The sequence below is a fragment of the Mobula hypostoma genome, chromosome X1, assembly GCF_963921235.1.
Source record: "Mobula hypostoma chromosome X1, sMobHyp1.1, whole genome shotgun sequence".
Classification (NCBI taxonomy): domain Eukaryota; kingdom Metazoa; phylum Chordata; class Chondrichthyes; order Myliobatiformes; family Myliobatidae; genus Mobula; species Mobula hypostoma.
In genome coordinates, this window is record NC_086128.1 from 67,071,222 (window position 1) to 67,087,085 (window position 15,864).

A 15,864-nucleotide genomic window follows, 5' to 3' on the forward strand; every position below is an offset into this window, starting at 1 on the left:
GGGCCTGTGTTCACTGGAATTCAGAAGAATGAGGGGAGACCTCCTTGAAACCTATTCAATGGTGAAAGGCTTTGATAGTGGGGAGGATGTTTCCTCTGGTGGGACAGTCTAAGACCAAGGGACGCAGACTTAGAATAGAGGGGCGTCCTTTTAGAAAAGAGATTAGAAGGAATTTCTTCAACCACCGAGTGGTGAATCTGTGGAATTCTTTGATACGGGCAGCTGTGGATTCCAAGTCTTGACATATATTTAAGGCAGAGGCTGATAGACTCTTGATTGGTCAGGGCATGATGTGATACGGGGACAAGGCAGGAGACTGGGACTGAGAAGGAAATGGATCAGTCATGATGCAATGGGAGAGCAGACTCGATGGGTCAAATGGCCTAATTATGATCCTTAGGGTCTTAGTGCGTGGCCAAGTGATTAAGGCGTTGGGCTCACGATCTGAAGGTCGTGGGTTCGAGTCTCGGCCAAGGCAGCGTGCTGTCTTTGAGCAAGGCACAGCTCCAGTCCACCCAGCTGAAAATGGGTACCGGCAGATGCTGGGGGTTAACCTCGCGATAGACTAGCGTCCTATCCGGGGTGGGGGGGGGTGAGTCTCGTACTCTCAGTCGCTTCACGCCACGGAAACCGGCATAAGCCTGACGGGCCACAAGCCTCGGGACAGACTTTAACCCTTAAGGTCTTAAGCTGCTACACCCATTTTTCAAATGACTGCAAGTAATCTGCGGTACCCAATAAACACAAGGACGCGCGTGGTTCACACACGTACACCATTTATTCAAACAACCAAAAATATCAAATTCTCAGAGTAAAACTAACAGCTGCAAACCTTTGAATAATTCTTAAGTCAGGTCGAAATTCTTTCCTGTATGGTTTTGAAAACGAGTTTCTATCTGAAACAGCGACTGAGGCGTTGGACTCAGTCAGCCGGACACTGGGTGATGGGAGTGGTTTCCAAAGGCTGCGCATTGAACTTCCTCGGAACGGTGACCCTGGTTTCCGGCCTTTAGGAGTCCACTTCGTAGTCCTCGGCGCTGCGCCGGCCGAAGTCCATCCAGCCGGTGTAGTCTCTGTCCTTCATTTGATGGAGGAGATCGCGCAGTTGGTAGTGGTTGGCCCGGTGGGACAGGCCCGCTGTGGGGGAATGGCACACGTCAGGTCGCAGCTTCGCTTGTGACCCCCTACACGCACCGGCGGGGTGGGGTGGGGAGGGAGGCACGTCCCGCACAGCAACCCCCCCCCAACACACACACACACACACACACACACACACACACACACACACACACACACCAGCCCTGTATTCGTTACCCTTTTCAATTTCGTCCCCCCCTTTTCACAGTGCAACCCGTCCCGCTGACTGCAATTTTGCCCCATCGTCTGGCTCTCCTTCCTGACAGTCCCACTCTACACTGCCTCTGCTTGTAAACCAACAACCCGATCCTCAGACCTACCCCTATGGTTCCCACCCTCCCCCACTGCCACCCCCCCCGCCCCGCCGCCAAATTAGTGTAAACCCTCCCCGACAGCACTCACAAACCCACCTGCAAGGATGTCGGACCCCCTTGGGTCCTCTGGTACAGGTCGTACCTCACCCCCAGAGGAGATCCCAAGTGATCCATAGATCTGGAACCCTGCCCCCTGCGCCAGTTCGTCAGCCACACATTCACCTGCCAGATCTCTCCCCCCACCCCCACCCCACTCTTGCCCTCGCTGACACATGACGCAGGCAGCCATCCAGGGGTTGTAACCCTGGAGGTTTTGCTTTTCTGCCTAAATTCTCTAAAGTTTCTCCCTTTAGGACCTCCTCCCTCTTCCTTTTTGAGGCATTGGTAACAACGTCCGGCACCTCAGCTCAAACGTCGTCCTCCCCAACAGTTTCGGAAAAAAACCCCGTTATATTTATTATTATTCTTTGCAAAGGCCACAGGGGTACTCTGTACCCTCTACCTATTTCCCTTCCGACAGTCACCCATTCACCTGCCTCCTGCACCCCCGGGGTGACCCCCTCCCTGTGGCTCCTCGGTTTCCCCCCGTCGGGCCAAAGGTCATCGTTCCTTAAACACCCCCTCTGAGGAGCCGCAGCTCGGTGCGCCCGGCGCAGCTGCAGGTCACCCGGGAGGGTGGAGGTCTCCCAGAGCTCCCAAATCTCTCACAAAGAGCAGAACATTCTTATTGCCCTAACTACACGCTGACAAATGAGGAAAGAGCAGGAAAAAAGCAGATGTCGCCTTTAAGAATCTCCCCACTCTAACACCGACCCACTCCAACAATGGCCGTTCTGCTTGCCCCCGCCTCATTTTTATTTGACCTTGTCAATAACTCCCGATGTCCAACTGGCCGCCGTCTACTGACCTGGCCTCCGCAGCCGCCGGTGGCAATGAATTCCATAGATTCGCCACCCCCGGCTAAAGAAATTCCTCCTCATCTCTGTTCTAATTAGAAGTCCTTCTAATCTGAGGCTTTGCCCTCTGCCCTTAGACTTCCACTCTACCGGAAACATCCTCCCCACGTCCACCCAATCTAGACCTTTCAATATCGACTCTTTCAGGTGAGGGGGGCGGGGGTGCTCAATTGAGCCTGCCGCCTACCTTGCTGAATTTGAGGCATCAGTCTCGATATCAGCCCGTCCACTCTTAAGGACGGGGCCCGGCGGCCCAGGGAACCGGCTCGGAAGGTCGAGGGGTGCTTCCCGCTGAGGTCCAGGACACCGGCCCCTCCGTCGCTGTGGGGGTCTGAGAGGGCCTTGGAGAGGCAGCCTGTTGCCAGGACAACCACGAGGAGACTGACGTACGCGGTGTTGGCCATCGCTGCAAGACAGAAAAGGGAACCACAGGTCTCTGAGCCTGGGAGTGCGAGCGCGGCCTCAGTCCATCTCAGCTTCTCCAAGGGCAACGGGGGGTCCACAGCAAAGCTCGCGATCCCTGTGCCCCTCGGGCAGGGCAGAGGCGCGTCGAGGAGTTGCGCGGAGCTTTGGCAGAAGGCGATTAGAGTGAATTAAATGATCGCGTGTCGGAATCAGAATCAGGTTTATTATCACTGGCAAACAGAGCAGCGCAAGAATACTGGGCGGATCTGGATCTCAGTCTGGTTGGAATGCTGTTAGGTTGACCCTATTGTTTGCAGGACGTGTGTGTGTGTGTGTGAGTGTGAGTGTGAGTGTATGTGTGTGTGTGTGTGAGTGTGAGTGTGAGTGTGTGTATGTGTGTGTGTGAGAGTGTGTGTATGTGTGTGTGTGAGTGTGTGAGTGTATGAGAGTGTGAGAGTGTGAGTGTATGAGAGTGTGAGAGTGTGAGTGTATGTGTGTGTATGTCTCTGTGTGTGTGAGTGTGTATGTCTCTGTGTGTGTGTGTGTGTGAGTGTGTGTATGTGTGTGTGTGAGTGTGTGTGTGAGTGTCTGTCTCTGTGTGTGTGTCTGTGTGTGTGTGAGTGTGTGAGTGTGTGAGTGTGAGTGTCTCTGTGTGTGTGTGTGTGTGTGTGTGTGTCTGTGTGAGAGTGTGTGTGTGTATGTGTGTGTATGTCTGTGTGTGTGTGTGTGTGTATGTGTGTGTGTGTGTGTTCCCTCTCTCCCCCTTCCTCCCCATCCCTCCCTCTCTCCCTCCCTCTCTCCCTCCCTCTCTTCTTCTCCCCCTCTCTCCCTCTTCCCCCTGTGGTTTTTTTTGGCTCTTTTTATAAAACTGGGTTATTCGAGCTTCTTGCCTCGTGGCTGCCTGTAAGCAGGCAAATTTCAAGGTTGTATAATTTATACATTCTTTGATCATAAATATGCGTTGAATCTTTGCAATATAAACACAAGGCATTCTGCGAATGCTGGAAATCCGGAGTGACAGGCCAAGGAGGTCCACCAGCACCTTTACTTCCTGAGAAAACTAAAGAAATTTGGCCTGTCCCCTAAAACCCTCACTAATTTTTATAGATGCACCGTAGAAAGCATTCTTCTAGGGTGCATCACAACCTGGTGTGGAAGTTGTCCTGTCCAAGATCGGAAGAAGCTGCAGAAGATCGCGAGCACATCACACAAACCAATCTTCCGTCCTTGGACTCACTTTACACCGCACGCTGTCGGAGCAGTGCTGCCAGGATAATCAAGGACACGACCCACCCAGCCAACATACTTTTCGTCCCTCTTCCCTCCGGGAGAAGGCTCAGGAGCTTGAAGACTCGTACGGCCAGATTTGGGAACAGCTTCTTTCCAACTGTGATAAGACTGCTGAACGGATCCTGACCCGGATCTGGGCCGTACCCTCCAAATATCCGCACCTGCCTCTCGGTTTTTTTGCACTACCTTACTTTCCATTTTTCTATTTTCTATTTATGATTTAGAATTTAAATTTTTAATATTTACTAATTTTAACTATTTTAAATATTTAATATTTGTAATCCAGGGAGTGTGAAGCGCAGAATCAAATATCACTGTGATGATTGTACGTTCTAGTACCAATTGTTTGGCGACAATAAAGTATAAAGTTATGCAGGAGGAGCTCAGCAGGTGAGCCAGCATCGATGGAAATGAATAAACAGTCGAAGTTTCGGCCTGATTCTCTTCATCAGGACTTGTGGTAAAGTATGCTGTTTTGCGGCAGCAAATAGTTATTTTAAAACTATTAGTTAGAAATGTACAGTGCCGTGTAAAAGTCATGGGCACATTTCTATACAGCTTGGGTGCCTAAGTACTGTGTTATAAAGTTGGACTTCACCTAAACGCTAAAAGGACAGAGTACATGGCGTTTAACTGCGACGAAGGTACTCTCAAGACCGTAGAGAATGATACTACTAAGAAAGTCTTTGACTACAAGTATCTCGGGTCAAGAATGATGAGTTCGGAGAAGGACATAAAGATGCGGATGGCGCTGGCGTGGAGGGCTATGAACGACATGAAGGAAATCTGGAAGTCGAACCTGACCAGAGGGCTTAAAAAGAGGATTTTCATAGCAGTCATAGAGTCCATTCTCACATACGGGTGCGAGACGTGGACACTCACCAAGACTATGCGAAAGTCTCTAGATGGTTGCTATACGCGAATGCTCCGGATGGTTCTTGACGCGAGTTGTCAACAGCACATGACGAACGTCGAGCTCTATAACAACCTACCGATGCTCTCCACTAAAACCGAGGTGAGAAGACTGCAACTAGCGGGGCACAGTCTACGCCACCCCGAGCTACCTGCCAGCCTAGTCATCATATGGGAGCCCAAGCACGGGAGGATGAACCCTGGGCGCCCTCCCAAGACTGTGGTCAACACGCTCCTAGAAGACAGCGGCGCGGCTGATGTAGATGAACTGAACACACTGATGAGGGAGAGGGAGAAGTGGAGAGTCCGTCATCGTGCCTGACGCCGGCCCCCTGGGTGTGAGTCGATGTTATAGTAGTAGTATTAGTCAACATGGAGCGGAGAGCGAGTTTGTAAATCTGATGGGAGCAAAGGAGGTTCGAGCTCTACGTGAGGGGTGAGGGACGGGTGGCAGAGAGGGAACGCCAGGGGCGGGGGCGGGGGCAGACACGCCGACCCCTGAGACACCAGGCAAGGTCATTTGATTCTAAACAATTGGATCACTGACCATTACAGAACGTCCCTCTGGTGCTTCCAGCACCCTCCCCTCTCCCTTCCCCTTTTCCCAATCATGACTCCCATATCCCTGCCCTCCCCTTCCCACTCTCGGTCCTCATTAGTAGACTGATGGTGGCGACTCCTTGCTCTCCGGCTGAAGAAATTACTCCTCATCTCTGTTCTAAAGGGACATCCCTCTATTCTGATGTTTTGCCTTCTGGTCCTAGTCTCTCCTACACCCCCCCCCCACCACCCCGCAACTACGGGAAACATCCTTTCCACATCCACTCTATCTAGCCCTTTCAGTATTCAATCGGATGCAATGAAATCTCCCCCCTCAGTCTTCTAAACTCCAATGAGTCCAGGCCCAGAGTTGACGCATCCGGAAAAAAAACAATTGGGAGATCATTTTGCAGTCGTTCACTCTATCGTGAGTGGGAAGGGTTCGATTGATCTTGGAAAAGGGCCTGTGCTGTTCTACGTTCTATGTTCTACATTGTTCTGTCTGAGTTTAGACTGTTGGGTACAGTTCTGGTCACCACACTACAGGAAGGACATGGTAGGAATGGTAGCACATGGTACCGGTCCGTGTTGGGGCCGCTTCTTTTTACGTTGTACATCAACGATTTGGATTATGGAATAGATGGCTTCGTGGCTAAGTTTCCTGATGATACGAAGATAGGTGGAGGGGCCGGTAGTGCTGAGGAAACAGAGAGTCTGCAGAGAGACTTGGATAGATTGGAAGAATGGACAAAGAAGTGGCAAATGAAATACAATGTTGGAAATTGTGTGGTTATGCACTTTGGCAGAAGAAATAAACAGGCAGACTATTATTTAAATGGGGAGAGAATTCAAAGTTCTGAGATGCAACAGGACTTGGGAGTCCTTGTACAGGATACCCTTAAGGTTAACTTCCAGGTTGAGTCGGTGGTAAAGAAGGCGAATGCAATGTTGACATTCATTTCTAGAGGAATAGAGTATAGGAGCAGGGATGTGATGTTGAGGCTCTATAAGGCGCTGACAAGAGCTCACTTGGAGTAATGTGGGCAGTTTTGGTCTCCTTATTTAAGAAAGGATGTGCTGACGTTGGAGAGGGTACAGAGAAGACTCACTAGAATGATTCCAGGAATGAGAGGGTTAACATATGAGGAACGTTTGTCCGCTCTTGGACTGTATTCCTTGGAGTTTAGAAGAATGACGGGAGACCTCATAGAAACATTTCAAATGTTGAAAGGCATGGACAGAGTGAATGTGGCAAAGTTGTTTCCCATGATGGGGTAGTCTAGTACGAGAGGGCATGACTCAAGGATTGAAGGGCGCCCATTCAGAACAGAGATGCGAAGAAATTATTTTAGCCAGAGGGTGGTGAATCTATGGAATTTGTTGCCACGGGCAGCAGTGGAGGCCAAATCATTGGGTGTATTTAAGGCGGAGATTGATAGGTATCTGAGTAGCCAGGGCATCAAAGGTCATGGTGAGAAGGCGGGGGAGTGGGACTAAATGGGAGAATGGATCAGCTCATGATAAAATGACGGAGCAGACTCGATGGGCCGAATGGCCGACTTCTGCTCCTTTGTCTTATGAGTAGCGGAAGATGTTGCTGGGGATGGCCGACTGTAGTTAGAAGGGGGAATCAGATCGTCTGAGTCGATTCTCTACGACAGGGGTCCACGGACTTTTTGGATAATGGTATTGGTGATTAGCATTTAAAAAAAAAGGCTGGGAACCCCTGCTCTATGGAATGTAGAAAGCTCGGCGCGGGGTGGGGGGAGACCTCCAAGGGGTTTGTAAAGTTATGATGGATGTAGATAGCCAGAATCTTTCTCCCCCAGGGCAAAGGAGTCTGGAACCGGAGGAATAGGGAAGGTGTGGTGATGGTGGTGGGGGGTCGGTTATGAGTGTAATGTAGACAGATGAGATTGGTGTAGATAGCATCGCAGTTGACCTGGATGAAGTGGGCCAAAAGGCCTGTTTCTGATCTACAACTGATTCGAAAGGCGCCTGAAGGTCGGCTGCAGGGGAAGGTACGTTTGCATCCACACAAAGGCCGGGACGATTCCAAGGCATGTCTTAAAACTGCGCTGCAATATCTCCCGATAACGGAAACCAAACCCGGCCACACCGAAGCGTCGCATCGGGGCAAATGCGGGAGGAGGCGCGACCCAAAAGCGGAGCCGCGGGGGGTAGTTCAGCTGTGAACGGCAGACAGCAAAATAATAAAGCCACGAGGGGCCAGAAAACAAGAGAGAGCAGAAACCAGACACAACGGGCAACAAAGTGAAGGGGGAGTGAAAGCTCGGAGCAGCTGGTTGAGGCCGGCTGGTTTGACGAGTGAATGAGGACTGGGGTTTAAATAGGCTGCCGGCGAGGAGTTTGCAACGAGCGGCCGGGCGGATCCTATTATCTCGGAGGAGAGCGGTCGGCGATTGCAACTTGGACCCATAACTGTAACTTGTTTGCGGTTTTTCCCCGCAGGGTCGGCGTGTCCTTCTTGCTTTGAGAGTGGAGTGTGATGGCAGATGGCATAAAGCCACAGAGTCAGCAGAACGATGGGCTAGGTTAATGGTTAGGCTGAACCGTTAGAGGGACCGGGTGGCCCCTCCAATCAAAACTGTTCCTCCAGTATTCCAAACAGGGGCTCACGAAGCAGCCTGCGAGACAGGACACTGAACTATACAAGCACAGGAGGGCACGTACATTTACAACTCTGACGTTCACAGTTCTACTTATTTTTTCCTCCCCGTGTTCGCAGACACTGACAGAAGCACGCCGGAGGAGTACGTGTCATTGTCTGGTAACTGGAGTTCTCTCAGAGTGAGATACAGAAGTGGTCAGGTAACTCGTTTTAACTCTGGAGGGCATAGCATAAATATGAGTAAGGCTCTTCTCTGTGGGATTGTACCCTGCTGGTGTGTGTGTGTGTGTGTGTGTGTGTGTGTGTGTGTGAGAGAGAGAGAGAGAGAGAGAGAGAGAGAGAGAGAGAGAGAGAGAGAGATGATCCCCGAGTGAGGGTCAGTGTGTATGCGTGTTTGGGACTGTCCCCCAGTGAGGTCAGTGTGCCTGTGGGACTGTCGCTCTTTGTGGGTCTGTGTGTGTGTGTGTGTGTGTGAGATGGTCCCCGAGTGAGGGTCAGTGTGTGTGTGTTTGGGACTGTCCCTCAGTGAGGTCAGTGTGCCTGTGGGACTGTCGCTCTTTGTGGGTCTGTGTGTGTGTGTGTGTGTGTGTGTGTGTGTGTATGTGAGATGGTCCCCGAGTGAGGGTCAGTGTGTGTGTGTTTGGAACTGTCCCCCAGTGAGGTCAGTGTGCCTGTGGGACTGTCGCTCTTTGTGGGTCAGTATGTGTGTGTGTGTGAGACCCGTCCTACCCAGCGAGGGGCCAGTTTGTGTGTGGGACCTGTCCCTCAGTGAGAGTCAGTATCCGTGTAGGACCTGTCACCCAGTGAGGGTTAGGGTGTGTGAGTGTGTGTGTGTGTGTGTGTGGGGGGGGCGCAGACGTTCCCCAATAAGAATCTGGGTGGGCGAGGCACCCGTACTCCAGTGAGGATTACAGTGTGTGCAGGACCGTCTCTAGTGAGGGTCAGTGTGTGTGTGTGTGTGTGTGTGTGTGTGTGTGAGACCATCCCCCACTGAGGGTCAGTGTGTGTGTGTGTGTGGGGGGGGGGACCGTCTCCAGTGAGAGTCAGTGTGTGTGTGTGTGGGGGGGGGACCGTCTCCAGTGAGAGTCAGTGTGTGTGTGAGAGAGAGATAGAGATAGAGAGAGAGAGAGACCGGTCACTCAGTGAGGATCACTGTGTGAGAGGCACCTGCCCCGCAGTGAGGCTTGGTGGGTGGAATTGTCTCCCAGTGGGTCTCGGCGTGCCTGGGGAAATGAACCTCACTGGAGAAATATCCCAGAAAGTCAAATCAGGTGACCACGGAGAAAAATTTGAGGATCTTTAAGCCGGAATATTGACAGCATTCCAGCACATCTCCCCTCAGGTTCTAGTCGGGCGTCTCTGAACCGCCCATCGGACAGTGCAAAAGTTTTCCTTACGGCTCAGTTCGGGACCCTCCGGAAAACCCGGACTTCTCCACCCTCCCACCGGCGTGGAGATCAGATCCATTGAGACCCTCCGTGGGTGGGAGCAAACCGGCCCCGGTAGCCCCAGAAGGAGTTGAAGTTTTTTTAAGAGAAGGCGAAATGGAGACACCGAGTACGGAGAAAGAGCACGAAGGAGCGAGACAGAAGGAGAAAGTGAGATTGTGCCGAGAGAGATTTGGAGGGAAACCCGCCGGCCGCTCACCTGTGCTGCGCCCGGTCGCTGTCTCTGGTGCTGAACTGTCGATTCGGCTCAACTCGCTGCCTCCCTCCGTTCCTCTCCGCCTCCTTTTATACATCCGCCGACTGACGTGTCTTCGCTCAGACACGGAGGTGGGGGTGGAGAGGGGCGGGTGGGGGAGAGGGGCCAATAAATAAATCAATGGATGAACGAGAGGAGTTCTGCGTCATTTCCAAATCTCTTCCGAAATCTCCCAAATGTTTATTTGAAAGAGATGGGCGTTGATGGGTAATCTAAATTGCCCCAATTTGCCGATAGAATCACAACGCGTTTACACCGCAGAATTCGACCGTTCTGCCTGCGCAGACCAGAGATTACTCCCCTACCATTTCTCCATTGCCCTACAGACTCGAAGTCAAAGAACATAGAACAGTACAGCACAGGAACAGGCCCTTCGGCCCACAATGTTGTGCCGAGCCAATTAAATTAGTCATCAAATGACCAACTAAACTAATCGCTTCTGCCTGCACAATGTCCATACCCCCTCCATTCTCCTCACATTCATGTGCCAATCTAACCGTCTCTTAATGTGTTTGTGCTGTCACCACCCCAGGCACCCACTGCTCTCTTGCCCCTCACATCTCCTTCGAAATTACCTCCTCTCACCTTAAATAAATACCCTCTATATTTCAACCCTTTGAAAAAGAAAGATATTGTCTGTTTGCTGTATCACTGCCTCTCATCATTGTACAAACCTCTATCGGATCTCCGCCCCACCAACCCCGGCCTCCACCAATCTAGAAAAAAATACAACCAAGGATTGTCCAACTCCTACTCATACCCACTAATCCAGGCAATATCCTGGTAAAGCTCTTCTCCCCCCTCTCCAAAGTCTCAACATCATAGAAACTTAGAAACATACAAAACCTACAGCACACTACAGGCCCTTCAACCCACAAAGCTGTGCCGAACATGTCCCTACCTTAGAACTACCTAAGCCTCACCCATAGCCCTCTATTTTTCTAAGCTCCATGTAGCCATCCAGGGGTCTCTTAAAAGACCCTATTGTTTCCACCTCCACCACCGCCACTGGCAGCTCATTCCACGCACTCTCTGTGTAAAAAACCTACCCCTGACATCTCCTCTGTCCCTACTTCAAGGCACCTTACAACTATGCCCTCTCAGCCATTTCAGCCCTGGGGAAAAAAGCCTCTGACTATCCACACGATCAATGCCTCTCATTATCTTGTACACCTCTATCAGGTCACCTCTCATCCTCCGTCGCTCCAAGGAGAAAAGGCCAAGTTCACTCAACCTATTCTCATAAGACATGCTCCCCAATCCAGGCAACATCCTTGTAAGTCTCCTCTGCACCCTTTCTATGGTTTCCACGTCCTTCCTGTAGTGAGGCGACCAGAACTGAGCACAGTACTCCAAGTGGGGTCTGACCAGGGTCTTATATAGCTGCAACATTACCTCTCGGCTCTTAAACTCAATCCCATGATTGATGAAGGCCAATGTACCGTATGCCTTCTTAACCACAGAGTCAACCTGCGTAGCAGCTTTGAGTGTCCTATGGACTCAGACCCCAAGATCCCTCTGATCCTCCAAATTGCCAAGAGTCTTACCATTAATACTATATTCTGCCATCATATTTGACCTACCAAAATGAACCACTTCACACTTATCTGGGTTAAACTCCATCTGCCACTTCTGAACCCAGTTTTGCATCTAATCAATGTCCCACTGTAACCTCTGACAGCCCTCCAGACTATCCACAACACCCCCAACCTTTGTGTCATCAGCAAATTTACTAACCCATTCCTCTACTTCCTCATCCAGGTCATTTATAAAAATCACTAAGAGTAGGGGTCCCAGAACAGATCACTGAGGTACACCACTGATCACCGACCTCCATGCAGAATATGACCCATCTACAACCACTCTTTGCCTTCTGTGGGCAAGCCTGTTCTCGATCCACAAAGCAATGTCCCCTTGGGTCCCATGCCTCCTTACTTTCTCAATAAGCCTTGCATGGGGTACCTTATCAAATGCCTTGCCGAAATCCATATACACGACATCTATGGCTCTACCTTCATCAATGTGTTTAGTCACATCCTCAAAAAAATCAGTCAGACTCGTAAAGCACGACCTGCCTTTGACAAAGCCATGCTGACTATTCCTAATCATATTATGCCTCTCCAAATGTTCGTAAATCCTGCCTCTCAGAATCTTCTCCATCAACTTACCAACCACTGAAGAAAGACTCACTAGCCTATAATTTCCTGGACTATCCCTACTCCCTTTCTTGAATAAGGGAACAACATCCGCAACCCTCCAATCTTCCAATCCTCTGGAACCTCTCCCGACCTCATTGGTGATGCAAGGATCATCGCCAGAGGCTCAGCATTCTCCTCCCTCACTCCCCACAGTAGCCTGGGGTACATCCCGTCTGATCCCGGTGACTTATCCATCTTGATGCTTTCCAAAATCTCCAGCACATCCTCTTCGTTAATATCTACATGCTCAAGCTTTTCAGTCCATTGCAAGTCATCCCTACAATCGCCAAGATCCTTTTCCGTAGTGAATCGCCAAAATCCTTTTCCGCGGTAAATCGCCAAGATCCTTATAATGGGGGCGACCACAATGCTCCAGAAGTTATGGAGTTCCTTCTTGAATACTAGGATCAACAATTCCTCAGTGTCTAGTCCTGACACAAGCTTCGTATCTCTTTTCTAGGTGACTACATATGTTTCCAAATTCATGGCCATTCCACCAATGACAATGGGTTGCCATTGTCTGGTCTACCCACTTCCGTTGAAACTTACAAAATTCTGATAGGACTCCATGTCACACTTTGGTAGAAGTTATTACTTACTGCCTGGTGCTTAGAGCACCAGTGAATGCCCTCCATCTCGGTCTGTACTTGGTCATCTTCTCTATTGTTCAGGGTCCCCATTCCCGCCTCTACCGTACGTCACCAAGTTGTCTTTGCTCTCCCACGTTTCCTCCCCCCTTCAGGGATCCAGTGAGGTGCTGACGTGATGATGGAGTCGGCCTCCCTTCTCATCTCCAGCGTTTCCTCATGGTGATTGTGGCCGTGTCCTCTTGATGGCACTGGAGGAGTAAGGCGTGGTTGGAGATCTTTCTTGGCCAGAAGTCCTTAAGGAAGTGGCCCAAGAAATAGTGGATGCATTAGTGATAATTTTTCAAAACTCGTTAGATTCTGGACTAGTTCCTGAGGATTGGAGGGTGGCTAATGTAACCCCACTTTTTAAAAAAGGAGGGAGAGAGAAACCGGGGAATTATAGGCCGGTTAGCCTAACGTCGGTGGTGGGGAAACTGCTGGAGTCAGTTATCAAGGATGTGATAACAGCACATTTGGAAAGCGGTGAAATGATCGGACAAAGTCAGCATGGATTTGTGAAAGGAAAATCATGTCTGACGAATCTCATAGAATTTTTTGAGGATGTAACTAGTAGAGTGGATAGGGGAGAACCAGTGGATGTGGTATATTTGGATTTTCAAAAGGCTTTTGACAAGGTCCCACACAGGAGATTAGTGTGCAAACTTAAAGCACACGGTATTGGGGGTAAGGTATTGGTGTGGGTGGAGAATTGGTTAGCAGACAGGAAGCAAAGAGTGGGAATAAACGGGACCTTTTCAGAATGGCAGGCAGTAACTAGTGAGGTACCGCAAGGCTCAGTGCTGGGACCCCAGTTGTTTACAATATATATTAATGACTTGGATGAGGGAATTAAATGCAGCATCTCCAAGTTTGCGGATGACACGAAGCTGGGTGGCAGTGTTAGCAGTGAGGAGGATGCTAAGAGGATGCAGGGTGACTTGGATAGGTTGGGTGAGTGGGCAAACTCATGGCAGATGCAATTTAATGTGGATAAATGTGAAGTTATCCACTTTGGTGGCAAAAATAGGAAAACAGATTATTATCTGAATGGTGGCCGATTAGGAAAAGGGGAGGTGCAACGAGACCTGGGTGTCATTATACACCAGTCATTGAAAGTGGGCATGCAGGTACAGCAGGCGGTGAAAAAGGCGAACGGTATGCTGGCATTTATAGCGAGAGGATTCGAGTACAGGAGCAGGGAGGTACTACTGCAGTTGTACAAGGCCTTGGTGAGACCACACCTGGAGTATTGTGTGCAGTTTTGGTCCCCTAATCTGAGGAAAGACATCTTTGCCATAGAGGGAGTACAAAGAAGGTTCACCAGATTGATTCCTGGGATGGCAGGTCTTTCATATGAAGAAAGACTGGATGAACTGGGCTTGTACTCGTTGGAATTTAGAAGATTGAGGGGGGATCTGATTGAAACGTATAAGATCCTAAAGGGATTGGACAGGCTAGATGCAGGAAGATTGTTCCCGATGTTGGGGAGGTCTAGAACGAGGGGTCACAGTTTGAGGATAGAGGGGAAGCCTTTTAGGACCGAGGTTAGGAAAAACTTCTTCACACAGAGAGTGGTGAATCTGTGGAATTCTCTGCCACAGCAAACTGTTGAGGCCAGTTCATTAGCTATGTTTAAAAGGAAGTTAGATATGGCCCTTGTGGCTACAGGGGTCAGGGGGTATGGAGGGAAGGCTGGGTTCTGAGTTGGATGATCAGCCATGATCATAATAAATGGCGGTGCAGGCTCGAAGGGCCGAATGGCCTACTCCTGCACCTATTTTCTATGTTTCTATGTTTCTAAGACACAGAGGCTCATGGTGGAACGGCCACAGCTTGGCGAGGTTGCTCTCTGTTGTGTGTTAGCATGCTGAACACAGCTCTGGTACAGCCTCACTTTGGCGTGGACGCTCTACTTAACTGATCCCCACATGTTGCTCATGGATCTGAAGATGTTTCCAGCTTTGCTGGGTCAGCACTGGACAATAACAATAACAATATAACATAGAAATACAGTTGTGTCAGCATGAATTAATCAGTTTGGTGGCCTGGTGGGGTGGGCACGTGACCAAGTGGTTAAGGCATTGGACTAGCGACCTGAGGGTCGTGAGTTCGAGCCCCAGCCGAGGGAACGTGTTGCGTTCTTGAGCAAGGCACTTAATCACACCTTGCTCTGCGACGACACTGGTGCCAAGCTGTATGGGTCCTAATGCCCTTCCCTTGGACAACATTGGTGTCATGGAGAGGGGAGACTTGCAGCATGGGCAACTGCTGGTCTTCCATACAACCTTGCCCAGGCCTGCGCCCTGGAGAGTGAAGACTTTCCAGGCGCGGATCCATGGCCTCGCAAGACTACCGGACGGCCTGGTGGAAGAAGCTGTCCCGGAGCCTGTTGGTCCTGGCTTTTATGCTGCGGTACCGTATCCCGGTTGGTAGCAGCTGGAACAGAAGGAGTAAAGTACAAATTCAAGTTCAAGCTTACTGTCATTCAACCGTACACATGTGTACAGTTAACTGAAGCAGTGGTCCTCAGGGATCAAGCTTGGCGGGTTAACTTGTCATTGTACATTGCCCCATGATTAGGCTAGGGTTAAATCGCGGATTGTTGGGTGGTGGAAATGGACGGTCCAGAGGTCCTATTCCGTTCTATATCTCAATGAGTAAATAGATAGATAAATAAAAACCCAGTACTTATATCACATAGGCTAGTACTAGCACAATAATATCAACAGGTAAAAAAAAACTCTGTAGATGTAGAAGTTGACATAAAACGAATGCACGACATATAGTTAAATATACAACAGTGTTCCTGCTACAGGCAGTGTCATGAATAACATGTGCTGGGTGGTAACAGGGTGTTCAGAAGTCTCACAGCCTGGGGGGCGGGGAGCAGTTGACAGTCCCTGTTCCTATACTGCAGTACCTACCTGCCTGGTGGTAGGAGGTCAAAGGGACTCTGGGATGGTTGGGAGGGGACCTTGACTATTCTGAGGGCTCTGAAAAGACAGCACTTCTGGTATAGAAACATAGAAACATAGAAAATAGGGGCAGGAGTAGGCCATTCGGCCCTTCGAGCCTGCACCGCCATTTATTATGATCATGGCTGATCATCCAACTCAGAACCCCGCCCCAGCCTTCCCTCCATACCCC

The 15,864-nt window shown here is 50.2% G+C and overlaps 1 protein-coding gene across 1 annotated transcript; it reads right to left on the minus strand.

The window, feature by feature from the left end:
* Positions 1-766: 766 nt before the first annotated feature.
* LOC134340313 (cholecystokinin-like) lies at positions 767-9,892 on the minus strand. The gene is made up of 3 exons (XM_063037392.1): positions 9,834-9,892; positions 2,595-2,813; positions 767-1,137 (listed from the first exon to the last, which is right to left on the minus strand). The coding sequence occupies exons 2-3, from the start codon at positions 2,809-2,811 to the stop codon at positions 1,010-1,012; spliced, it is 345 nt and encodes a 114-aa protein (XP_062893462.1). The 5' UTR covers positions 2,812-2,813; positions 9,834-9,892; the 3' UTR covers positions 767-1,009.
* Positions 9,893-15,864: the final 5,972 nt, after the last annotated feature.

Coding starts and splice junctions, on each gene's coding strand:
- LOC134340313 (XM_063037392.1), bottom strand. CDS start 2,811: ATGGCCAACACCGCGTACGTCAGTCTCCTCGTGGTTGTCCTGGCAACA. Junction 1,138..2,594: donor GATGCCTCAAATTCAGCAAG/GTAGGCGGCAGG, acceptor ATTCCCCCACAG/CGGGCCTGTCCCACCGGGCC.